The 27,597-nt window shown below is 42.3% G+C and overlaps 1 protein-coding gene across 2 annotated transcripts in view; it reads left to right on the top strand.

The window, feature by feature from the left end:
- The window catches only part of MCC (MCC regulator of WNT signaling pathway), a 233,930-nt gene that overhangs the window by 161,908 nt on the left and 44,425 nt on the right, over positions 1–27,597 (top strand). For both annotated transcript variants that reach the window (XM_066613395.1, XM_066613394.1), the window contains 3 exons: positions 3,876–4,018; positions 14,626–14,789; positions 22,387–22,593. In XM_066613395.1, coding sequence (XP_066469492.1) covers positions 3,876–4,018; positions 14,626–14,789; positions 22,387–22,593 — 514 coding nt within the window. The remainder of the gene's footprint in view (positions 1–3,875; positions 4,019–14,625; positions 14,790–22,386; positions 22,594–27,597) is intronic.

Below are 27,597 nucleotides of genomic sequence, written 5' to 3'. Positions count from 1 at the left end.
AACATTTGTGCTCAAATTTATCAATGTTAAGACAATAATTATTATAGGTATGTAATTTTATGTGAATAATTTAGATGTCATTTCTTCTGTATTTTTTTTTTTGCTTTTTCTCTGTATGAAAAAATAGACATGCAATAATAAAAATACTAGTAATACTAATACAACTTCATCAGAGTCTTCTCTTTCAATAAATCATTAACAAGACTTCTGGAATTGGAAAGAACAGACTATCCACTTTGACCCTTTTAAAATCCATAAAACAAAAATGCCAAGGCTTGTTGAAGCTCTGCCAGCTAACATACCTAACATCCCCCTTTGCAAAAATGAGCTGTGTTCCAGAAGAGCAATGTTTATTCATAATTGTTTAATCTGTTTTTAAAGGTACTCAAATTACTCAAGACAATTTTTGAAACTTGAACCACAAGATTCATTGATATACTCCAAGACGTATTACAGACACATATTAAAAAGATATCTGGTAGTCTCATTCTGTCAGGGAACCCAATCCTAACTAAATCCCGGCATGGGGATGCAGCAGTGCTAGTGCTGACTGCACTGCATCGTACGAAGGATTTTTGGCTGCTGGGGTCTCCTCAGGGTAAGGGGACATTTGACCCCTTGCCTTGGGGTAAGCTTCATCAACTGCTATGGGTCAACTCAGACGTGTGCCAGCTCAATTGCTGGTACAAGTCCAAATTGATCCATGCAGGCGCATCAGACCCAGGAAGGAGGGTTTGGATTTGGCATGCACATCTGCTGCCAACCTGCCCCCTCCTGAGCCCAATCCAACAGCAGTCACAGCAGTTGAAAAACGCTGGATTAGAGCAATACTAAAAATGAAAATTGCCTGTCTGACAAAATATTAGCATAAACATAATTTTAAACAAGCGCTGTATTCATAGATGGCCTCACACCTGAAAATATCAAAGCTTTACCGATACTAATTAAAACAGAATTAGTGCTGGAAAACAGCCAGTGTCTAGATTGTGGTTTGAAGCCATGAGAGAATTACTGTGCACACACCCTGTCAACACCCCAGATGAATTCCTTCATGGTGATGAGAGTAAGGAAAATTCCCATTTGTCACTTATATCATTTCTTGCTGCCTCCATAACTAAAGAGGGCTAAGACAAAGGTTGCATTGCGCTGCTTTGCTTGGTTTCCTGTACTGATCTGCTACATTTCATGATAAATCATTGCTCAGTCAGCCATCAGGAAGTGGAGGAAATGAGAATGGTGGTTCTCTCTTCTAACTTCCTGTGTTACTCCATTCCCCTCTTCCTTTTCAAAACCAGCAGGCACAGGAATAGTGGTGGCAGCAACAGAGGATGTCGATGATGGCGGCACCCAATACCATACCAGTTTGCCTCCTGAGGTGATGGCCTCACTTCACTTCATGGATGAGCCAGCCCTGAATAAGATATAGCAATATTTGTTTTCTCCAGGAAAAAAAGCTAATGCTGCAACTTAGTTTGGATTTAAACCTGCTGGACTAAAAAGAACAGCAAGAAGAAGCTCACTGTAGCTTTTGTGTCCAAGTGTTACCATTGTGATTAGCGAGTCCTCTCTTCCGCTCAGAGAGGTAATTCATGTTTGAAAATGAAGGGCTAATTGCAGAGAGTTGACATAAATGAGCAAACAAATTACCCTTTTGACAAAAAAGGGGGGCAGCTCTTTGACTACATGGTAATTGTTTTTTGCCTAAGCTAATAATTGTTGGCTTTTGTTGTGCCTAATAATTAATGTATTCATAGAACATTAATCCACATTTATAGGACTTCATTATTTTGTACTTAATGCTATTTCAGGCCTGGTGCATTTGCCTGCTTTAACACACATTACATAGATCTTGAAATGTTGCTTAGATCTGCTTTTGACATAACCATTTGCTGTACAGCGCTATATTTTGTTGCATATTTTCTGCTGTTAAAAACTATGATGGTAGATTGGACTAAGTTGTCCTGTATTGTTTGAAAAGATCCATTTTAGGTGTCTAAATGCAGATTTAAGGTGGTTGGTATGATAGATGAGGAGTAATGTTATTCATCTTTACTCAGAAATAGATCTTGTCTGTCTTCTGTCACTGTTCTGTAACCATTTCTTCTGTGAGAAATTATTGTGCATGTAAATAGCTAACACATGAAAAGTGTAACATAAGAGGAGGGGCTCACAAAAAATTGCAGCTGCTCTTTCATTATTAGAAGAAAAAAAGCCCCTGTGATGTTTTCCTTCAGTACAACTTGTTTGTGTGTTAAACACAGTGCCATTATCAAAGAACTGCATGTCAGAATTTAAGTTTACTATGTTCGTGTCTGGAGTTCCCCAGAGAGGAAAGATTCTGGTCAATATGCCTACTCACTGGGCAGTCAAACCCATCTGGTTAGGCAAAAGGGTGAGATGGATCCTCACTCTTCCTGTCTGAATGCTTCTGTGACAGCAAACCTACATTTTTCAATCCCTGCATAGCTCCAGCTGTTGCCTCTGGTTTGGTTTGTCACCAATGTGTTTTGTTCATGCATTGGCAAAAAGCTCATTTGCACCTCATAGGATACAGGACCTGGATCTCCCCTCTCTCACAGAGTGTGAATATCTCAGGATAGGAAATATCTAGCAAGTCAAGTTCAGGGACAATTACATGCTTTTCCACTTGCTCAGCATCCAGCTTTTGCCACTGCTCAAATTTGGCCAGTTCTGTTTTTCTTTTTAGTGTGTGTTTTACTTTGATGATTTCCAGCCCTCTGATGTATCTTGTATATCGAACTCTTTAATAAGCTTCTTTTCATTTTTACTGGTTAACTTTCTGGCCTTAGTTTACTCGGGCTCCAAGGTGATTAGCCATTCTTCCCCAGACTTCTCCATTCTCTCTACTTTTGGTTCTGGCTTTTGTATAAGTAGAAATTTTCTGGATTTTGGTAACCCCTTTACAGATCAGGAAGGGACATTTCCAAAGTGGCTTCTAGCTGTCTGGCTTTCCCTGCCTCAGTGGTGGCAGTGTAAAAAGTATGCCAGAGACAGAAGTAATGATATATGGTAAATAGCATCCTGAACAGGGTTACTTAGGTTCAAATCTTCATTCAGTTGCAAAACTCATTTGACAAATCTATCTTGCAAGGCGATTGTGAAGATAAAATGGATAATCCTGTATTAGAGCCTTAGAAGAACAGATGTTGGAAAATGAATAAATGTTGAATAGAAGAATAAAATAAAAATTATTTAATGTAATATGTTAATTAAATATCAAATTTATCAAACCACTAACTGAAAGTTCTGCTGTAAAAACAATGTACAGTGGTGCCTCGCAAGATGAAATTAATTTGTTCCGCGAGTCGTTTCGTATTGCGAAAATTTCGTCTTGCGAGGCATCACTGCAAACTGCAAACAAACCAAAAAAAAAAAGCAGAAAAATTTGTCTTACGAGTCACCAAAAAAATCGCAAAACGCTTTCGTCTTGTGAGTTTTTCGTTGCGCGAGGCATTCGTCTTGCGAGGCACCACTGTATTTGATGAACAGTTTACATAGGTTGAAGAGTGAATCCTATTTTGTCAGTAGACAACAAATGGTTTCCAAAATAATAAGAGACATAAAACAGAGATTCAAAATGCAAGTCAAATGTTCAGTAGTATACCATTAAATGCAGTACGTCTTCCTTCTAAATGCATTTTGTTGTGACTATTGTGAACTTTAGATGCCATATGTTGACCACGCTGTTGTGGATGTTTGCCAGATCTTGAATGTACAGTGTGACACTGAGCGTACAGTGCATAATGTCCGTAGAAAGTGATATTGTGATGTTTAGTTGTTGTATAAGACCAACATTTGTTCTGTTTCTACAGAGCGAGTTTTTTTTAATCATTCATTTATGACTCATTCCCTAGGGAAGAAGATGAGTATTCAGAACTGCGATCTGAACTTAGTCACAGCCAACATGAGGTCAATGAAGATTCGCGCAGTATGGACCAAGATCAAACTTCTGTTTCCGTCCCAGAAAATCAGTCCACCATGGTCACAGCTGACATGGGTGAGCCATATTTTGAGATGGAAATTATGTATCACACTTGCAGCAGCCTAATGAAAACCAAAGAGGGAGATGTAAATGATATTGTCACATGTCTTATCAGGAGAATTAAAGGTGTACATCGGCTCTCTTATGAAGCTGCCTATACTGGGTCAGACCGCATATGTATGTAGATTGTCTACAACTGGCAACACTGTCTGCGCTGGCTGTTGATGGCTCTCCAAAATCTTGGGCTATCTTTCATGCTATCTAAGTGTATTAAACCCAGAACCTTCTGCATGCAAGCACTTGCTCTGCTACTGAGCTATGATAAAGTAAACAATCACTTTTTAGTGTGTCTGGCAGCCTTGTGAAGGTTTCCCCCCTTTTTTCTTTTTTTTCTTCCTTTTTGGTTAATTATTTGGTTATTTGCTTTTCTTTTAAGCAGTGTAGGTAGTGTATGTGTAATACAGTTCATGGAATTTTAAAACCTCAAGATCAGATAATAAAGGGAAATAAAAAGCAACCTTCTTTCCAACACTTGTTGCTTTCAGAAAATTGTGTAATTTCTGTACAGATGGCAATTTTTGAAGTAACATTTGGCTGAGCTAAGGAGTGTTAAGGACATTTGTCTGTGTCAGAGTGACTCTGATGATGATGTGTTTTGCTGAACTCCAGCAGGTTTTGTAACTCTAAAGCTTAGGCTTGCAGCCAGAACATTTTGTATAATAACCTGCTTTTATTCACAGTGGTGAATTTTGATGTGCAGGACCTCTTTGTGACAACCCCATAGCTATACTCCCAGTGAGTACTACGAGTATGTAGTACCCAGCATTTCAGGAATTTAATAGAAAGCAAGCCAAGCATGCTCAAAGGCATTGTCTTTTTGTCTCATTTATTTCAAGTGTTCCAAACCAGAGAATGGAGTTCCCCTAGGTTTTGTGGGCTTTCAAGTTAGTGCATACGGGGTTGCAGCACCACAAGTTAACACAATAGCAGAATAAGCATCATTTGACAAGAGACCACCACCGCACACATAGATATAGCTTTCCAGAATAACTAGTTTGGGATAATGAAAACACTTGGTCATTTTGCCTGCCAAAAGGGCATGGACAGTTCAGCACTTTTTACTGATCACTATAATAGTTTAATAAAAGTTAAATGCACAGAGAGAGAGACTTTACAGCAACCTCACTTGAAGGCTTCTGCAGACAAGTTGAACCAGCTGAAGGTCTCTGACCTGCTTGTGGGATAAATGTCTATTCTTCCTCTCCTGAAGGTAACTTGCTGCAGCTGCCCCACTTTCTGAAGTTGCTTGCTTATTTTTTTTATTAGACCAAGTAGGATGCAGCCACATACCCAGTGACGATGGCGAGAAGACAAGGGTGTGAGGAGGACAAAGAAGGCCTCTCCTTTGCTCTTCATGTGCTGTGGATGCTGTTGGGAAGGTCAGAGGTGCACATGCTCAGTCTTGCTTGAGTGTAGGCTCCATCTAATAGAGACATTGCAGGTGGCCTTTGAAAATTCTCCCCCAACTGAAAATTCCATTGTCTGGAACTGAGCTGGCCAAGAGCCATGATGGGTGGTGAAGTCATCACTCCCTTGCTCTAGACACAGTGAATAAGCACTATGGAAGGACTGCACCTCTTCTTACTCTGGGGGCAGAGTTTCTGGATGTTAAGCACATTATGCAGGTTCTTGAGTGTCATTGATAGCTAATTCAGGGGAACACTGCATCCAGTTCTACTGTCATTCATGTCAGGTTATAAATTATAGAGCTGGTGCAGTGTAGTGCCTAACAGACTGAGAGTACTATCCAGAGTGATTGTTGTACTGGCACAGGCCTCTTTTGCCAGCTCAGGACTGTCACAAATGTGCTTTAAAGCACTCATGAGTCAGTAAGGCTGGAGCATGGAGGCCCTTACTGGCAACCAAATGCCACATCCAGTCTCCGAGAGGGTAAGTTTGCACGAGCCCAGGCATGCCAGTATGGGGGGAGGGGAGAGGGTGGTGGGAGGGCAGAATGGAGGTAGGGAGTGGTGTTTTAGGGAGGGAGGAGGGTGTACCAGGAGGTGGATCAGGCCCAGGAGGGGTACGGGATTGGCAGCGCAGGCCATGCATCCTAACCCCCTGATCCTGGCCCAAGCAGCCTTACATGGGCTGCTTGGATTTGCTCTAGTGAATTCGCTGGCACAGATTCTAGTAGCCCCAATGGCTAAGGCATTATTCAGGGTAAGGGGAAAAATACCCCTTACCCCAGTTTGCCCTCCAGTCAGGATTGGGCTGTAAGTTGGGACTTCCTTGGTTTGAATTTTACCCCTGCCTTGAACAACAAGGTGGACTTAAGCAAGCCACTCTTTCCCAGCTTCAGCTCTCCAGCTGCACCATATGCTTAATATACAGCATGGTAAGGATTCAAGTACATGAAGCCCTCTGCACACTCAGAAAGCGCTATGTAAATGTTGTTATTCTGATATGTCTACTGACAGGTTTGTACCTAGGCACGCTTCTCTTTCCCCATTCCATTTAGATTGGTAAAACATATTTGGTTGCATTTTAAAGTTCCTCTTCCAAGAACAGATGGTACTTCCATTGTGCAGGAGTGGAAATTTTCACTCCACTTTCCTTAACTCTGCAGCCCTCAGTGTCTCTCATTGAGTCCTGTTCTGAGGGTTTCCCACTCTCCTGAAGTGGTTTTTCAATGGGCATGTGAGGCTGCTGTGTTGTGGAGGTTGCCACAGGCTTCCTTCCATGTGTGCTCACTTATAGTTAAATCGGTTCAAATACTATGTTCAGCCAGGCCCTACTGCAACATTTTCCTTAAAGTACAAAACAGGGATTTGTTGATTGTTAGCTACGTTTCTGTGAACATCCTTCCCTTGGGAAAGCAGGTAGGTTTGCAATGTAGGATTAGTACCTGTTAAACTACGCATGGCCTCACTGCATAGGAAAGCTTACTATGAGACCTATAATCCTCTCCCTTCATTTGGGGACTGTAAAGAGACATGATTAATGTTGGTTGAATCCTATAGGGATATTTATGTCCCAGGGAATTTGGACATGTTCAGTTATTAAGTAGCCCAGGCAAGGTTATAGTTGCAGGCTGGATATTGATAGCTATAAGAGCACTTGAGCGAAGAGTATTGTGAGCTTTTGCTTTTGGATTTGTGAGGATACAGCTGTCTTAAAATGAGCACTTTTTGAAACGTGTATTGGAGTCACTAAAGTTCAGTTTTGAACTGAATAAATTGACAAAGGATGGACAGGAATGCTACATTCTGCATAAATGGCACTTAATTTAGGTTTCTTGGCCCTGCAAATGAAAACGACAATTTTAGTTATTTAAAAGTATTTGCTTCCCATTTTTGATGTCATTCTGAAGCATGCAAAAGAAAAGAAAAAATACCGAAATGGCAATAAAACATCAAAATAAATAAATTCCATAAAAGCAGCATGTCTGCTAAAAGAATCAAAGCATCCAGAAGCAATTGCAGGCATAGAAAGGAGAGTAAGTTTCCTTTCCATGTATTTTCTCTGCCTCTCAAAGACAGAAATGCATGGATACCAGAACAGAAGAAAATCTATTGACATCTTCTGGAAAATGTTTCAGAGCCTTAAGACCAGAGTCAAAAAGTCTGCTTCTTCCTTCCAGCAATGGTTTTGACCACTTCTGAAAGAAGCTAAATGTGAAAATGCTGGTGTGGTGTAGTGGCTAAGAGACTGAACTGTGAATCAGGACTTATCTGGTTTGAATCTCATCTCTGCCATAAACTCACTAGGTGGCCGTGGGCAAGTCACAGTCTCTCAACTTCACCCTCATCTAGATAATACATGTGGAGCACTTTGCACATTCAGAAAACACTATAGAAATTCACTATACACATTCAAAATATGTAACTAAAATGCCTGCAAAAAAAGGCTCTTTACACAGTAGCATGCCAAACCTGTGCCCCTTTGATGCTTTATGGATAATATTTGTGGGAGCAGCCCTAAACCAATGAGACAAGCACATTTTAAAACAAAGCCATAGCTTTTCTCTTCAGTTATTGGAACTTTTGTGGTGAAATCAGGGCCGGTTTGAGATTGACATCTCAAGGGTTCACTGTTGCAGCTTACCACATCATCTCCTCTAGGCACCTATCTTGTACATGAATGAAAGTGTGTCCACTCCCCCCAGGCAAAAGTGTAACTAGGGCGGAGCCTGAAGGGCACCTGCCAGGTCGCCAAGAGGGGCACAGTTATTTTTGCAAGAAAACTAGCAAGCAAAGGGTAGCATCGGGAAAGCAGAGGGATTCATTCTCCAGTCTCAGGTGCTGTAAGAGGAGGAGGAGGTGGTGGGGAAAGGAGAAGGGGCTGGGATAAAGAAACTGTAGCCATAGCAGTAGATGGAGACCAGAAGCAGGAGGCGAAGGGGTGGGAACAAGGGTGAGTCAGAGGATGTGGAGGAGAAAGTGAGGACCCCATGGGCTCCCTTTCTAGGTACCGCTGTAGGGGACCACACTTGCAGAAAGATGTCAAAGCAAGCATCTGAGTCCCTCAAAGGTTCACACAATCAAGGTGCCAGGTTTCAGTCTTTGGCATCTCTGTTCCAATGCATCTGCATAGCAGGATGGGCTAGGCTCCCTGAGAACCCAGAAGTCACAGAACCCAGAGTGCCCCTTCAAGGGGGAGCCCCCACAGGATAAGGAATGGGGGCGACAGCCAGATCACAAAGCAGCCACCACCAGCACGTCCTCCTTGTCCAGGTGATTATGGAAGTGACATCACAACATGATGGGTGACAGCCATTTTTAGTACGTGCCCTTTTGTAAACTGCCTTGAGTTCCCTTGGGGAGAAAGGTGGGCTACAAATGCAGCAAATAACTAGTTATGCCTCTGCTCCCAGGTCCCTGCAATGCTGCAGAAAGTTCTGGGAGAATACTCCCATCTGCAACCGGGGAGGGTACCTGGAGAAGGTGACTTCATTTTGCATGTTTTTAAGTGTATGTCTTTAATTTTCTGCATGTATCCATTTCTCTTTAAAAGTTCTGTTGCATCTTTTCTCCTACCCATACATTTCACTAACTTTTGAAAAATCCTTTAGTAGAGGGTAGACATAATGCAAATTCGTCATGAGCAGAAAACATGGAACTGCACATCGCTCTTACTGCAGCAACCTCATTGACATACCAAATGACACTTTCATGTCATGATATACTAGTAAATTTAGATACGGCTCTCTACTGCTACAGGCAATAAAACATCAAGGGCTAAAATACCTAGTCTCCCTTGCTGTGTGTTGTAGATCCTGTAACTGGGTTTAATCTGTTTTCTCCTTGAGATGAGGGTCTTGTTATAAAGTCTTATTTCCTGAGAGGAAAGCTGCCTTAGGGCTAGAACTTAAAATACAAGAGCTTGTTTAGAGAAGGCACTGTATTCTAACATGTGACAAAATGTGTACAAATTGTCATGGTAGTTGGCAAGCGAAGAAAGTAGATTTTTATCAATTCAGCAATCTTCTAGGCGCATCTGTGTCTGAGAAATTGTATTTATAAAACAGACATTTTGCAGCTGAATAGCTGCTAATGCAGAAAAATGCACTTTAAGTGGAGCTGACATGGCAGGGAGTCTTTTTTTTTAATAGACTTATTTTTTAATAGAAATAATTTCAGAGCTGAGTTTGCATGTAAACAGACTTTAGAATCTCATGCTTGCCTTTTACCTATCCATTTTGTTAATACCATGGAATTTGATTTTGTTGAAGAAGTCTCCTGGGGGCTTTTTTCCTTCTGCAAACTTTTGAGCATCTCTGTAGGACTCCTCTGAGTATCTGATGAACAGGGTCCATCCTTGTTGTAATGGAAGGTCATCTGAGGCAGTGGGCATACTCTGTGCTTTCCCTGAGTGGTCTCACTGTTCTCCACTCTGCAGAATGTTCATTGAACTATTGTTGTGACTGCAGCAGTGTAGATGGAACTAAAGATTCATATTTTTTCCCTTTTATTTCTCTTTTTTTCTAATCCTAAGGCTCACATTAATTATTCTGACTTGTAAATTATTACTGTATTGAGAGAGTATATAAAATGAGTAGTTGCTTGTTGGGGAGTCAGCATGAGTGGCAGCTTTCTGTCTTTTATCCATTGAGGAATTAGAGACGAGTAGTGTAATCAAGGGCAATTCCAGGTCAGGTTTCAGTGATAGGAGCTGGAGGCAGATAAAATAGTCCAGGACAGACAAGAAGTCAGATTCTCAGTGAATAGGCACACCAGTGCTTGAGCAGCACACACACAGAGGAATAAAGAAAAAGAGAAACAGTTTAAGGTGTGGGGTAAATTCCTGTGAAATGGTACAGCCAGTGACCATTATTATTAACTGAAGCAGGGCTTTTAACATTTTTTTTTTTTTTTGCAAGTACCACCTTTGTGAGTACCACCACTGTCAGAAACAAATAGCTACTTGACACAGCAGTGAGCAGCTTGTCCCCCGTTTCAGTTTGCACCCTCCTCCCCCAAGCTATACCTTTTTTGAAGAGTCAGTCAACCAAACAGCCACATCTGGCCTGCATGAACATCACCGTCCCAGCCTCTCTACCTCCTTCTGAGTCAGGTCAGGTCAGGCAGTGCCACATGGTCGCCATTGCATTTGAGCTAAATGCCATGTGCCATATTGTGAAGTACCACTGGTTGGGAAACACTGAATAAAGTACAGTGGCAAGCGCTGTTCCTGAGTTTGAAGCAGGGTCAGTGGTTATCTTTGATCCTGACCTGTTAAAGAAAGGACCTAAATGACTATGGAATGTGAGAAATGTGGTGGGTAACTGTTTTTAAGAGAAACGAAATGCATGAGTGAAATACAATGATATTTTACATCAGCAACGATAGGTAATAATACAGTCTCTGTGGCTAAACCACCTAATAATGTAGTGAGACAGGAAAACTTCATCTTTGTAAAAGCCTGGTGAAATAGCATTCATACATTCTGGTTCAGCAGTTTCTCATTTTCTAATGCTTTTGTTGTCCTTTTGTTTTGTTTGCTTGCTGTAAAATAGTGACTTTTAGGTCATCAGAAGATCCTGAGAGACTAAAATGTTCTCCCATAGTATTCTGAACATGGCAACATTCAGACTAGAGTGGGAGTACAGTTCACTCCCTTAAGACACTGTGTTGATGACCTAAGGCCGAAATCCTAACCAGTTTTCCAGCACTGACACAGCTGTGCCAGTGGGGCATGTGCTGCATCCTACAGTTGGGTGGCAGTCACAAAGGCCTCCTTAAGATAAGGTAATGTTTGTTCCCTTACATCGGGACTGCATTGCCCTTACTTCGGTGCTGGAAAGTTGGTTAGGATTGCACCCTGAATGTCATAGTTCTATAATAAAAATTGTCTGTTGCTGCATGTCATTCTGTTATAAATAGTACTTATTTAGAGACAGAAATGTTTTAAGTTGTGGACTTGGGACTAGATGTTCTTATGAAGCCAACCAGGAGAAGCCACAAAAGGAGGAATGAATTCAGTCTCATATACATAATGTTAACAGCTGCTAATATTTGCTTACTAAATGTTAGCTGGATGTGGATATATTCATAAACATTTTAATGTCTAAAGTTAATATATTAAGTAATAGCAAACATTGCACCAACCTTGTTTGGGATTTTCTTCGCTGTCCTGCTGAAGCAGGCCTTTGGAACTGCAACAGAAGGCATCTATCTCCGGACCAGATCAGACGGAAAGCTCTTCAACCTCTCCAGACTGAGAGCAAAATCCAAAGTCCAGCTGAAATGTCTGCGTGACTTCCTCTTTGCCGACGATGCAGCTGTCACTACCCACTCTGCCAAAGATCTCCAGCAGCTCATGGATCGTTTTAGCAAGGCCTGCCAAGATTTTGGACTGACAATCAGCCTGAAGAAAACACAGGTCATGGTTCAGGATGTGGACTCACCTCCCTGCATTACAATCTCTGAGCATGAACTGGAGGTTGTCCATGACTTTGTGTACCTTGGCTCAACGATCTCCGACACTCATTCTCTCGATGCCGAGCTAAACAGGCGCATTGGTAAAGCAGCTACCACGCTTTCCAGACTCACAAAGAGAGTCTGGTCCAACAAGAAGCTGACGGAACATACCAAGATCCAGGTCTACAGAGCTTGCGTCCTGAGTACACTTCTGTACTGCAGCGAGTCATGGACTCTTCGCCCACAACAGGAGAGGAAACTGAGCGCTTTCCACATGCGCTGCCTCCGACGCATCCTCGGCATCACCTGGCAGGACAAAGTTCCAAACAACACAGTCCTGGAACGTGCTGGAATCCCTAGCATGTATTCACTGCTGAAACAGAGACGCCTGCGTTGGCTCGGTCATGTCGTGAGAATGGATGATGGCCGCATCCCAAAGGATCTCCTCTATGGAGAACTCGTGCAAGGAAAGCGCCCTACAGGTAGACCACAGCTGCGATACAAGGACATCTGCAAGAGGGATCTGAAGGCCTTAGGGATGGACCTCAACAAGTGGGAAACCCTGGCCTCTGAGCGGCCCGCTTGGAGGCAGGCTGTGCAGCATGGCCTTTCCCAGTTTGAAGAGACACTTTGCCAACAGTCTGAGGCTAAGAGGCAACCAGGGAGACAGACCAGGGACAGACTGCACTTGCTCCCGGTGTGGAAGGGATTGTCACTCCCGGATTGGCCTTTTCAGCCACACTAGACGCTGTGCCAGAACCACCTTTCAGAGCGCGATACCATAGTCTTTCGAGACTGAAGGTTGCCAATACATAGCAAACATTATTTGACAGAAGAATGCTGTTAAAAAGATCCCCTGAAATTTGAAGACTTTTTAAATTTGTATTCTAGTTTAAAACAATTCACAATAAAATACCCCATCTGAAAGTTAATTTGCCTCATCTTGTTTCATTCCAGCCACACTTATTTATAGTAATGAATTATTGCACTTATGGGAGATGCTCAAGTTCAGACTTTGACAGATCTCCAAGGACGGAAACAATCCCTGTTGTTAAGCGTGGTCAGTTGGTAGTGATCCAGAGCAGGGTTCTCTGTTTAAGAAACACAAACTTGAAATGCCCTACAGGATGTAACACAGTACTTTAATTGTGGGGGAAGGGAATCATTAGAAGAACAGCAGCAGTGACTAACACAATGGAAAACAGATGGGTTAGCAATATATGTGAATATTTTGAAATAAAGTTCTTATTGTAAAACAAAGTCTGTCTAGTATGAAAGCTTCTTAGAAGGAAAGTAATTACTCTTCATTATTACATAGCAGGATAGTTTCCAGCTTTGCTAAGCTGTCCAAGCAAGGGGCCTCTCTGAGCGAATCCATGATACACTAAAGCAATTGCTCCTTAACAAACATTACCTGCTAAACTGAGCAGAAAAAAATATTGGAGCAAAATGGCATTTCATTTTTGCATAGCAGTCTGATTGCCCAATCATATCCTCTACCAGTTTACACTGGAGTGTGGACTACATGCTGCATGCTGTGGAGGGGAGAGGGTGACCAGGCAGCCTGGGAGAGGTAAACAAATATATTTTACCTACCTCTCTGTAGACTGCCTAGCTGTCAATGGGTTTTCTTGAACCTGCACCAGCTATTTAGCTGGCATTTGTCCGAGAAAACTCAGGGGAGCATGTCAGGACATGAAAACAGGGATAGGATCTTGGCGTGTGTTCATGCTGCAAAGATCTGCCCTGCTCCTCACTCCAAAGCACCCATAAATTGCCTCCTGTTGCAGCCACCTTACCTTTTCTAGTGTGGCATCCTGGATCTGCTGGTGGGTGCACAGAGCCTCCGGCCACTTGCGCCAGATGCTCTGGAGCATGTGGTGGCTGCAGTGCGCCTTTTGCACTGCTGTAACAGGACTTACAGCAGTGGATTGTGGTATCTGCTGTTGTGAGTCCTGCATAGGTATCTGCTGTTGTGAGTCCTGCATTGCCACCTGTTATGTGAAAGAAATTACATGTCCTAGGATTAAACATCAACATGTGTAGCTGCCCCACCCCTACTGTATAACAGGGCTTGCTACCTGCCTATCCTTCTAGCATTGAACCTAAGCAGCCCAGACAACTGTGTGCTTTATGTAGTAAGCAAGACTTGCTCATTTGCTGCGTAGTGATGATAGGCCTTGTCATCAGTTCATTGCTACAGGTACTTGTGATTGTATGGGGGATAGTTACAGAGCAAATTATTCCAGGTGAGCCATGCCATTTGCATGGCAAAAATTCCATGGCCACTGGTCTGCCTTACCTGGGGAAACATTCCTTCCTGGCCCCAGTATCAGTGTGTTGCCTACCCTATATAATCATTCTAGAATGGCCATCTTGTTGACCCATTTTAGTTACATGTGAAAGGCTCCTTTGTTAGTTTCTGAATATCTTGTGATCTTGAAATACCAGCGGTCAGCTTTCAAGTTTGCCTAATTGTTAGGAGAGACGTCAGCCAACAGTAAATTAGTAACTTGCAAGATTAGGTGGGGGGGGGGAATGTTTGCACTTGGGAGCAGAGCAGTTGTGAAGAGCATGTCTGTCCACTTGAGATACTCTTTTGTAGGTGTGTGACCTCTTTCCTCCTAGATAGCGATGGAATGGTGGCTCTTTAATTGGCGGCTTGCAGTGCATGTCTAACATATTGTCTCTCTTGCACAGATACCTGTAGCGACTTGAACTCTGAACTGCAGAGAGTGCTGACGGGATTGGAGAATGTGGTCTGCGGGCGGAAGAAGAGCAGCTGCAGTTTGTCTGTGGCAGATGTGGACAGACATATCGAACAGCTCACCACTGCCAGTGAACACTGTGACTTAGCCATTAAGGTGTGGTAACATCAGCTAGTCCACTGGGCAGCCTAAATTTTAACAGAATGTTGAGCAGTTGTTGAACAGAATGTTGAGCAGTTGCTGTATTGCAGTTGAGCACCTTCCACATGACACTGTCAAGGCATTTTAACACAGGACTCTGCTGATTTAGATAAGCAAAATAAGTGTTCCTGTTTTACCATAAGAATAATTAAACCCTGGAGAAATCTTATATCTAAAAATTGACTGAAAGCTGGTTGTTGCATGGTTCCCTGTCTACAAGTATACTGTAGGCATTGGCTGAGTTGTTGTCATGGCATGCAATGCTCACAAACATTCTAACTATTGAGGGCAAATTTGTCAACTCTACAGTGTTAAGGAATGATGCAGCTTTTGCGAAGGAAGGGAAAGGTCAATTTGAATGGAACAAGTTTTAGACGAGGCCTAAGGGCAGTCAGCTCTGGCACGATCAGCAACAATGAAGAGAAATTATTGGAATTTCTGTGAGTACAGGTATAGAAGCTTTTGGTTGTACAGGAGAGAGGGAAAGAAGGCCTGAAGGTGGGGAAACAGAGATAGTGAAGAAAAGCAGTTGAGAAACAAATGTGAAGAAAAACAGGTGGAGGAGTTCAGGTTCCAAGGGAAAGGACTAGTAAAAGGAGAAAAGATGGAAGGGAGGACCATGAATTGCTGAGGAAATGAAACTTACACAGATCCTGTTTGTTAATGATGGCAAGAAATAAAAAAATATACTGGACAAGGAGAGAGACTGTTAAGTGGAATGAAGAGAGCCAGATTCAGGTGAGTCATTTGTACCATAGGCAGAAAAACAGGGACCTTCAGAAGATAAAGGAGTCCAAGTCCTGAAGGCAGGCAGTATGATAGTAAGGAAATGAGTCAGGTTGAAAGAGTCTATAGGAAAAAATCTCACATAGGACCAAGGAATTGAAGTCCCTAGAAGACATCCAAGTTATGCTGTATCCTAAAGGCATTTCAGTAGTTGTAGTTTGCCTGCATGGCTGACATAAGTGTTTTCAGTGGCTTAGGTCCTTCGGGTTAGCATGAAAAGAAGTATTTGCTGTTGTGGCAGCAATGGCATCTGCTATTTTGTGCAGTGTCTCAGCCATTCATCACTTGCTTGTAACACTGGGGTGACTGGCAAATATTTTTTTTAATGTAGAACATCTGTAACAGCTTTTTTCCAAGACTTATTAGCAATTACTCAGTTTGTCTTTATTGACTTTATTCATTGCAAAGTCTATATTTGGTTTCTGTTTTTTCATCCATCTTTGTCAGACATTACTCTATGTAGGAGATATCCCAAGACAAGAAAGTCATTCTGCATTGCTTTGGATTTTTTAAAATAAGGAACAGGATAGCGAAGGATACTCTTTGTTTAAACATTAAGCAGTATACCCAGCATTTGCCTTAGCTACAAGATTTTGCAATCAAGTGATTAAAGTGCTCCCATTGTACATTATTGTTCATTAAATACCAATAATCTGTTTTCTTGAGAGAGGAGCAATATATATAATAACTTGATAATATCATGTGAGCATTTTTGCATAGAATATTTTAAAGGATGAAATGTATTGCAAATCTTTGATAATTTCTCTTCATTTTCATTTGTTCTGTCCTTTTTGTGCTCTTTGTGGTATTTTGGAAGCCAGTGGCTCTATTTTGTCCTTTCTCGTCTACTCTCCCCCTCCTCCCCACCTGAGATCAAAATAAACTCTGTAGTTTCCCTCACCTAGCTGAGGTTGCCTCACTGGAGCCCCTCTTGTGCAGACAGTAATCCTCAGTCAGTCCCTGGGGTGGTAAACCAGAATTGTTGGTTGGTTGTTTTCATAGTTCATAATAAATACAAGATGTGGTCTGTTTTGAAAAAAAATTTCAAAGGATAAAAAAAGAGCTTTTTCAACAGTTCCTATGAAATAAAATAAAAGTGTGACCACATGCATTTTGTATATAAAAGACATTTGATATAGATTCTGTTCACTTTCTCCATTCACTCTCCCCGTTTCTTTTTTCATTGGCATTTTAATAGTGAAGAGACCCTATCATGAATTGAATCCAGGTCTTTTGACTTTAAATGTGTAGCTTATGTTGAGAGAGAGTTTGCAATGCACATTAGTTTTGAATATTACAGTGCTAGTGAATGTTTACAAAAATGAAGTCTGTACATGAAAACCTTTCCCAGCATTGCAAATGGAAGACATTCTTCAGTGGTTCTGGGGTGGCTCAGTCTTAACATCCTCCTTCCCAAGCAGGCAGGGTCAGATGATCTGAGTTTTCTGGGCGGGGGGGGGGGGGGGCTCTTGCAATCCCCAGACTGACCTGGCCTTTTATAAAACAAAAAAAGAAATTATTTAGTTGCTCTCATGTCCCACCCCTCTTCTGGAAAAACAAGCCAATTCTAAAATCAAAAGTTTGGGGACAGCTGACCCACAAAGGGACCCAAGAAGAATTCTTACAGCGGAAGGAACTTGTCCTACTGGCCTTCAGTACTGTCTGTCAACAAATACAGTGCAATCTATACTTGTTCCGCCTTGGCAGCAAAAATGCAGTCCGAATGGGCTTTGCTTCAGATGCGCATTGACCACTTTATAGTTTGTTTGTTTTAAGTATGCATGATGCTGGACACTTCCAAGAATATGCATAGTTGATGTGCTGCCAAAATAGGTCCTCAATATTACAGTGCTTATGAGTAGATTCTAGAAGCATCTTTGATGCATAACCAAAAGATGGTAAACGCTTGCACTGTTTATGAATAAGGAATGTGTTTGCATTGGGAGGGGGGAAGGCACTATGGTCTTAGAGCAGGGGTCTCCAAACTTTTTGGCCAGAGGGCCGCATCAAATATCTGGTATGGTGTGGAGGGCCAGAAAAAAAATTTAAATAAATAAATTAGAGATGGAACTTAGATGAGTGAATAAATGAATGAATGGGCTCATTCATTCCACCTCTCTGGTCCTCAGAACACCCTCCAGACACAATCGGAGCATAGCTCTGGTCATGTACAGTTGAGTGGGACACAGGCTTTCAGAGGCCAAGAGGCTAGCCACAGCTCAGAAAGAGGCTTGCTGCGGGCCACATCTGGCCCCCGATCTGAGGTTTGGAGACCCCTGTCTTAGAGGAACAGCTGACGAACAGCCCAATTCTGAGCTGCCCGGAGCGACCAGGCTCTGCAGCACCAAAAAGGGCTGCCACTGAATCCTGCACCTCCCATGCTACCGCGGGAGGCTCCTTGAGAGAAGGGGACGTTCTTTCCCTTCCCCCAAGTAAGGTAAGCAGCCCCACAATGAGGCTACTCACTTTACCGCTGACCAAAACATTGGCGGTAGAGTAAAGGCGTTCATGTAGGGTGCACAGCCCTGCACGAGCACCCTGGATCCTGCGGAGCTCAGTTCCGTGGATCCTCTTCCTGCCTGCCCGCCCCTCGGCACACTGCACGCACGCCCCCGCTGGCCTCCTCCCTCCCCTAAACACCTCCCCCATGCCCCTGTCCATGCCCCCGCCGCCTGTTCCGCAGCCCGGCAGTCCAGGGAACCGCTGAGCCGCGGAATTTGGGCCACCGCCCGGCGCTAGCCCAGCACCGGCCGGCACGTTTGTGACTGTGGCTGGCGGCACGGAGGCGTGCCGCTGACCACAGGATTGGGCTCTTACTGCTGTTGTTAACTACATAGTGTTATCAGTGTACATAGTGCTTTACATAGACTGAACAGACAGATCCCTGCCCTGAGGGGCTTACCATTCAGATGTTCACTAGAGGAGAAGGATGGAAGCCAGGAAAAGCAGCAGGAGCATTACAGTTCAGTTAGCTTCACATGCCAAATTGCCACAGAAAATGGTGTGCTTTCAATCAGTTGTGCCAGAAACAAAGCAAAGTATGCAAAATTATACTTTCAAAACACTGGGAGTCGGAGATTCCCTTACAGCAGCTATTTTCTATCCTTTTCATCTCATGGCAAACCAAAAAAGCACGACAATTTTCAGGGCACAACATCAGTTTTTGGACAATTGACAAGGCACACCACACTGCCAGTGTGGGGGGCTTACATCCTTCAAAGGCCCTCCTGATAAATGACCCTTCCTGCACCTCCATAGCACACCTGCAAACCATGGGCAGCACACTTTTGCTACCATTCACGGCACACAAATGTGCCGCAGCTCACCTGTTGAAAATTTCCACTTTATGGTATGTTATGGCCCAGTTACTTAAATATAAAGATCTGATATAGTTAACCCATTTCTGCCCAGCCCACAGGTGTACACATTTGACCCCTGTATATGCAACGTTGGGCAGAAATGGCTTAAGTCAAAAAGGGAACCCTTTTTTCTCAAAAGGAACTTGTAACTCAAAAGGAAATTACCCCTGCTAATTGGGTAAGAGGCACTTTTTCAAGTGGGTGCTCCTTTTTTTAGCAGGGGGAGAGTAACTGGCCCACCTCACCCCAGCACTGTCTGTTCTAGTGGCTGTCTGCTGGTATTCATTTGCATCTTTTTAGATTGTGAGCCCTTTTGGGACAGGGACAGGGAGCCATTTAGTTATTTGATTTTTCTCTGTAAACCGCTTTGTGAACTTTTAGTTGAAAAGCGGTATATAAATACTGTTAATAATAATAATAATAACTGTCTGTTGCCTTTTCTGTTTGTCATGTTTTCTCATTGTTCTTTTCTCTTTGTGGTGTCAGGTTAAGCCCTGTCTGCAGCATTTGCAGATTAACAGTGTCAGCAAAGAGCTTCTTTCTCAGCTAATTCTCTCAAGTCAGGTATCACGAATCAGACACAAATATGCCAAAGACTATGTAGCGTATGTTTTTCTGATTTACAATTTTATGTCTTGTAGAAGCACATCTAAACCCTGGAAAAATATCCAAAGATAGATAGAAAACCAAGTGAAAGCATTTATTTTATCTTAAATATTTGTTGCTAGATTGTCGGAGACAGCAGAGCCTGTAATGGTGCATTCGTAATGACCAGGGCAGCCTCGGCTGTCACTCCACACACTGCTGTGTGTGTTGCATGTCAACCAGCTGCCTGCATCTTACCAACTCCCACCTGGTTATTCAAGCATGCTCTCACAATACAGCTCTGAGTTTTGGGCATGTTCATACCACATCCGTTGGGTACAGGCTGGGTGTCAGCACAATGCCAAAGCTTAGGAAAATTCCTTCTTCGCTCTGACTTTTAATGGGTGCAGGGAGGAAGAACAAGGAAAAATGGCTTTTTAACCATGTTTGGTTTTCCTAATCTTTTGTAATTAACCCTGGGCTGAATAACACACATCTGGTGTCGAATAAAAACAGTCGAGTTATACCACAGTGGAGGTTTGCTGTTGATGGGTATTCCTTGACACAGATTTGCTGCTTAATGCTCAACTATCTTGTGTTCATACTTCTAGCTGTGCTGGTGCTCCTAATTCACTCTCTCCTAGTTGACCTTTTAGTAAATTCCAGATTAGTTTACTGTAATGTGCTATATGTGGAGCTACCTTTTGAAGACTGTTTGGAAACGATAACTTCAGTATAGAGATCAGGCTTCTGATCACTGGTACTTGCAAAGGTGGTACTGGCATATTACGGCACCTCTCAAAGAGCTGCATTAGGTATCACTTGGTTTCTAGGCCCAATTCAAAATGCTGGTTTTGATTATTAAAATCAGTCATGATCCAGCCCTGCTGGATCAGCCCAGCCCTGAAATGCCTTCTCCATTATGTCTTACCCATGCTTAAAATCATCCAAGGAGGTTCTGCTGAGGATGCTATCATTATCAGAAGTCCATCTGGTGGTGACAAGGGCTAGAGCCTTCATAGCAGTGGCACCCTGCCTGGGGAATTCACTACTTAGGGATGACCATCTGGCCTCTTCAGTGTCCTATTTTAGGAAATTAATGAATACCTCATGTCTCTGCAACACAAAAATGTGTTCAGTATTTATTATGGTGGTGTTATTATTGTGATATGATTGGACTTTATTATTGCAAATATTAATAGGAATAGATGGTTTAAATTGTATCTATGCATTTTATGCTTCAAGAACATTGTTGGGAACCGTGGCAGAATCAAATTAGTAGACATTTTTATTCCACCAAGCTATTTTAATCCTCTTCTGGTTTTACATGTATTGTATATGTTGTTTTAGAGGAAAAATACTAGTGCGCTCCCCCTCTCTGTATGTGTGTGTGTATGTTGTTTTTGTCTCAAAGGTGATGCATTTTTTCTTTTGTCAGTCTTCAAGACTGAACTTCATCCATGCATCCAGAATCTTAAAAGCTCTGTGAATAGCCTTCTGAATGCTGACTAAAGGAGATGTGTGGACTTTGTTTTAGAATATCTCTTATGAAGATCTGTTTGACCATGTACTGAAAGTGAGCATATATTGGAAGCTCCTGAGATAGAAACTAGAACTTTATTAGCATGCTTGGCACCAGTAAATCCAGTGGTGTAGTCAAGGGATTTGTATCCGAGGGCAGCAAAGTTCCTGAACCTTTTCCTAGAGAAAGAGTGAGATATAACCTTCAGCAGTGCTCAGGTGCCGCCTTTGAAATTTTTTTCAAAAAAAGTTTTACGAGAAGTGTTGGGCTCAATGGGAAGCAAACTGAGACATTTGCCTAAGGGGAATCTAAGTCATTGTCTTTCAGAAGGGAGCAACAATATGTAGCTCATGTTATATTAAGGCTGCAATCCCATGTTTGACATGAAATAATACAAGTGAAATATTGTAAGTTTAATGGTAGAAATACATAGCACAAACAAAAAAGCACTCTAACGAAGAAATTCAAAGTTGATTTTCTTTTGTTACAGACTTAATAGGGTGTGGCTACGGGGGGGGGCATGTCATGATGAGGTTCTGCACTGTAGAATTTTTCACTACCCCAGTGAGGTAGTCTGGATGTTAAACACATCGTAGTTTAAGCCTCCCTAGAAACGTAATGGTGGGTTTCATTGCTTAAAATCGACCTTAATCATCAAATAAAAATCAGTTCTTTGCTCTTTGTAGGCTCAGCATACACAGTGAGATTTTCCCCACACAAACCTTCAAAGCTCCTCTGTGGCTACATACAGACCTACATTTGCACTGGGAGATGTACACCAGTGAATCTGAATAATACACTGAGGCAGCTTTTATCCTATCCTCCACACAAAGCTCTACCAGTCACTGAGTTTCACTTTTTTATTAACCAGATGAGCTGCCCTTTTCAACAGCGGCTTCGGTTTTGCTTAATTAGTTCACCAAAGCAGCAGTCCACTTCATACATCTATCGTTTGCTAAGTGGAGTACACTCTATTACCCATTTTAGCACTTAATTAGTGTGTTTGATGCACTTTAATGCCTAGCGAGCAAATGTGCTCTATGCCTGTGGCTTGCAGTTGCTTACATTAGTATAACAAGATGTAAATTAAGATGACCATTTTGTTGCAAACATTCTAAATACAATTTTAAAAAAAACATGGGCATATAGGAAAACCATAAAATGTTTCTTGCTGAAAATGTTCTGTGTATCTTCAATAATAAATTATAATATATCCATTTATGTTTATAATATGTTTAGTGCTTCTGTGTGAATCAGTGCTCCCTTTTAATGTTCTGACTAATATGTCCCTGTTTTATAGACTGTTGAAGAAATTGAAGGTGTGTTGGGGCGGGACTTGTATCCAAATCTGGCCGAAGAGAGGTCTCGCTGGGAGAAGGAGCTGGCAGGCCTGAGGGAAGAGAATGAGAGTCTGACAGCAATGCTGTGCAGCAAGGAGGAGGAGCTGAACAGAACCAAGGCCACCATGAATGCAATCCGGGAAGAACGAGACCGATTACGCCGAAGGGTAAGACTACCAGCTTTGTGCATCACACACATATCAAGGTTCTGCTGAAGAAATATCACTGCGAAAATTACAAAAAGCTATGAGCAGGAGGGTCCCGCTTGCAAGCTGCATTTCTCTGTGTCATGAATCAATGTCCTTGTTGTTCAACTTCCTTCATCTTCCAGCTGAGCGGTTCCCAAACTTACCATGGTTATGACACCCTTCATCCATGGCAGCGTCTTCTTCCTGGTTCGCCTGGGTGCTGCCATCTTGAATTGCGTGAAATCTCGGTTGCCTCCATCTTGGACTGCGTGAAACTGGGAAGAAGAGGATGCCAGGGTTATCCCGTGGCTCCCTGAGATGCCACAGCACACAGTTTGGGATTCACTGTTGCAACTGATTGTCTCTTCCTTGACTGACTTGACCCCACAGTTCATTAACAGGGTCTCATACACGGAACTTTGTACCTGAGCAAGCTTGTACCTGGTTTGTCTTCCTTTGTGCAGCTGAGATACCAAACAGATTCTCCTTATGAGGAATTTCAATGTGATGTGTCGGAACATCTTAAGGTGTCCCAGATAACAGGATAGTTTCTGTATAAATGCATGAGTAGTTCAAGCAGAAATTCTAGTGGATATTTCAGTGTGGCACCTTTTTTTCCCCTTGTGCTTAAAGAGATCATTGTTCTTAAGAATGTGGTCAAGTCAGTCAGGGAAGAGAAAATCAGTTGGAACTGTGCGCTGCGGCATCTCAGGGAGAGTGGTTGAGTTTAGAAGATCAGGCATCCGTTTCTTCTTTTTTAAATTGGAAAGTAATTCTGTTAACTGAAACTGGAACGATTCAGATCTCTTTTCATCTTTTTGGCTGCATATGAACTAAAGTTCTTATTTGTTATAACCGAGATATCAAAAAAGGCAACAAAGTTATAGAATGGCTGGAAAAAAGATATACAATATCTCTAGAGCATATTTAATATACAAGGGAGAATTAGGTCCCATAAATTGTCAGTGGGAAATATTTCATTTGTTTTTCATGCATGTAGGTATATATTACTTCACAGTGAGGATTTGTACTGTATGTACAGAGAGATTTTGTGAGCTTAATTTTCTGCACATTTTGGTGACTTCCATTCTTCAAGACTAATTTCTGAGCTTATAGTGCTCTTGTTCATATAGCATCAGACTATTTCATTTGCTTTTTTCATACTTGGGTAATTCAGCTACACATGCATAACTCAGCAATGCTTCCTATTCACTGCAATACAATATGTGTATTTACTACTGAAACTGATTACACATCTCAGATCACTGGAGCTGAAAATTACAACATGCATGTGCAAAGCATTTTATGCAGTAGCCTGAATGTGCATGTGTCCATCTGTTTGAGTATTTTTTTTAATTGCAATTGGTGCACAATCTATCAGACTTTCCAGCACTAATGCAGCCATGTCAACGGGGTGTGAGCTGCATCCTGCAATGGGGAGGGCAGTCATGGAGGCCTCCTCAAGGTAAGGGAATCAGCCCCAAAAGTACCTTAGGGAACTGCGCTGAGGCTGCATTAGCACTGGAAGGTTGGTTAGGATTGGGCCCTTAGTGTATGTCACTGCCCTGAAAAATTCAGTTCATAATAGTTGTTCTGTTCATCTTTCATTTTGTGGGAGAAGAGATTGGGAAGGGGCAGGTTATGTATTATTATTATCCCTTAGATTTGTATGCTCTGTTTCTTGGTGAAAAGCTTTGCAGCAGCTCTCTTCCATGCTTCCAGACCTCTATAGAAGTTTATACAGGCATGACCCCTTATTCCTGGTGGTTCCGTTCCCAGCAATCCACTTCCCCAGGCCTCCTAATGCTATGTAAGGCATTAAAAAGTTACTTCTGGTTTTTGCATGAAACCTGGTCATGTGTTTTGAGCTCTAAAACTCAGTCTGAGGTTGGACATCCTTGGCCTCTGCTGAGCTCAGAAGCTCCTGAGCTCAGGCATGTGGGGGACGGACGGACTGAAATCGATCTACGGATAACTGAATCCATGGATATGGGGTCTACAGATATGGGGGCCCCCTGTATTGTGTTGTGAAAGATTCATTTGGAAGAATTTTTATTCAAATCTGTGCCTTTGGATTTAAAAAAAAAAGAGGACTTCTGTTGTGTTTCAGTCTCAAGTAGGACCTGGTTTTTCATGGTACTAAAGTTGTTGTACTGTTTGTGAGTTGCAACTGGCCTGTCCAGAGAAGAGATGCATAAAAAAAATTAGAAAACATTCCCAAGTATTTGTTTTGAACTAGCAGTTGGAATAGTAAAGATCCATTTACCCAGACTGAAGAGAGAACTAGCATGTTTTTGAACTTCACAGGCATAACTCTTCTGCCACTCATATGCCTACATTTTTCATCCTTGTTTGTTTATCAGAGCTTCTTTTTTGTATCCTGATCCCCAACAGCTGATTATAATAGGATAAATTAGCCTGCTTATATAGACCTGTCTTTTTACAGTCCATGAGTGACAGCCTGCTGGGTACTCTAGCTGTGAACTTGCTAAGACTTAAATCACCAGAGCAGCAGCCTTCTATGACAAGAAAACAGAAGGAAAGGAAATTGAAAAGTGTAGAAACAAACTACTGGAGAGAATGCAAAGTTAACTTAGGCATTTCCAATAGATGTGTCAAGATATCAAATGCTGCATTATTTTTTTCCATCAAATGGATTGGGTATAAGAAGGAAAATATATGGAACATTATCATTATTTCTGTAATCCCTTTTGTTTTTTAAAAAAAACTAATATATGTCATATTGTACAATCCTATGCATGTTTACTGAGAGTTAAGTCCACTGAGTTCAGTGAGCCTCACTGAGTTCAGTGAGCCCTAAGTGTGTGCAGGGCTGCAGCCTCACATTTTGCGATCATATTGCAGAAATCACAGCAACATAATCCGGAGTCTCTGATGTTGAAACATCTGCATTCGTTTACATTAGAATTCACAGTTCCATTACTGTCTCAGAGAAGATGTGGCTTAGTTATGTTTTTCCTTGCAACTGTTAAAGGCATGGGAGCCTTACACTCTTAGGGCACAATCCTAACCAGGTCTACAAAGAAGTCAGTCCTATTTTGTTCAATAGGGTTTCTTCTCAGGAAAGTGTGGTTAGGATTGTAGCCTTAGTCACTTTGCTGTTTCAAAGGCCATCAAGACTGCAAATATTTGAAGGTAGTGGCAGTTGCTCTTGAATAGGGTAGTATTTTGAAATGGGTTTATGGACAAAATACAGTGGTGCCACAATGATGCCAAGGTTCCTGCACCCCCTAATATCTCTCCTTTGGAAACCCCAACTTCACTGATATCCTTATCCTACCTTGAGCTTCCTTCATTGTCTTACTCTGATAGACACATCTATTCGCATCCTGTGGTGCCACTATAATTTTTCCCAAACTTGTTACTCGTTGGTGTTCACAACTGGGCCACTCTGCTCCTGCATTCAGCACTCTTCTGAAGAACATAATAAAAGCCCTACCAGATCAGACTAAAGGTCCTTCTAGTTGTCCTTCTAGTCCAACCTCTTGTTTTGCGCTGTAGCCAACCGGATGCTTCTTAGAAACCCATAAGCAGGGCATGAACAAATAGAAGCGCACTATCCCCAACAACAGTTATTCAGTTGCCTCTGAACCTGTTGTTAAAGGTCTGTGTGAGTGGCATATACCTCTAGTCCTTTTACCCGATGAGGAACGATTGATATGTAAAGTAACACCTTCATCAGTTTCCTTTTCTATGGTCAGTGGAAAGAAGTATAAAGGAAGTGAATTGGTGTCTCTCACCCCCCCCCACACCTTCTGTGTGATACAGAAAAGTTGTTTTGATATGAACTATACTGAGACAAGAATAAGAAACAGAGAAAGAGCAAGCCAAGAGCCAAAGTAAACTGGGGTGCACAAATGCCTGGAGAACTGATTTAGGGCCAATCCTATCCAATTTCTCAGTGCCTGGGGCATGTGCTGCATGCTATGGCAGAGAGGCAGTCACAGAGGCCTCGTCAAAGTAAGGGAATGTTTGTTCCCTTACTTTGGGGCTCCATTGCGGCTGCACCAGTGCTGGAAAATTGGATAGGATTGGGCCCTTAGTCTGCTGTTATAATTCTATCACCTTTCATCCAATGTTCAACCTATATGCATGTTTTAAAAATCTATTTATTTAAAAGATTTATAAGGTGGTGCCCCTCCTTAACCTGGTGATGTGTCAGCCTCTCCACCTCCCACTCCTTGGACTGGAAAAAGATCAGGGAGACAGAGCAGAAGAGGAATGTGGAGAAGAAGAAAGTAGTAGGCTGGAGACCACTATTCTTGTCTGCTCCACTGTAATGTACTGGCCCTTTAAGATCTTGACTGGGTTTGTGAAGTTGTGGTTATTATGCTCAGCTGGTGTAAGGCTGGGATTATTGAAGGGAGGGGTGTGGGTAGTTGGAGTAGAAAGAAAAGGGGAAAAGAGGAAGAAGCATCATCATCTTAGCTAGGAGAATGGTTTGGAACCTGTGAATGTTAATATGCTTCTCTGGTATTTGTCTAAATTGCCTTTTTATGGGTTATGAATGTGGGGGGAACATATTATTGTTAATAAAGTGGGGAATTATTGATAACCCATGTTGCTTGTTGTTTGTTATGAAGGCACTGAGCACTCCCCACCCCATCCAGTCTTTCCTCCTGTCTTTTTGAAAAGGAGTTGAGGTCAGTAACCCAGGAAGTGGGTTTAGGACTGCTACATCCACATTCTCTCTTCTTTTTCCAATCCGGAATGGGAGGAGGAGAAGCAGTGGTGAAAGCCAGTTGGTGAATTGAACTTTGTGCCACTAATCTGCTGCCTGAAGTGACTGCTTCAGTCAGCCTCATGGATGGGCTGGTTCTGCTACAATAATACCATAAGCTTCCAGTGGCCTCTGATGCAAAGGGAGTCGGAACCCAGGTAATGCTATGCTCCTGGAACTTTTCTCCACTCAGGAACGAAAAGGAGCACAAACACATAATGCTAAGAAGGATGGGATCCGTG

Source organism: Tiliqua scincoides, chromosome 2 (assembly GCF_035046505.1).
Source record: "Tiliqua scincoides isolate rTilSci1 chromosome 2, rTilSci1.hap2, whole genome shotgun sequence".
In the NCBI taxonomy this organism is placed as follows: Eukaryota; Metazoa; Chordata; class Lepidosauria; order Squamata; family Scincidae; genus Tiliqua; species Tiliqua scincoides.
Note: the sequence above shows the minus strand (reverse complement) of the source record. Positions and strands in the feature narration are given on the sequence as shown.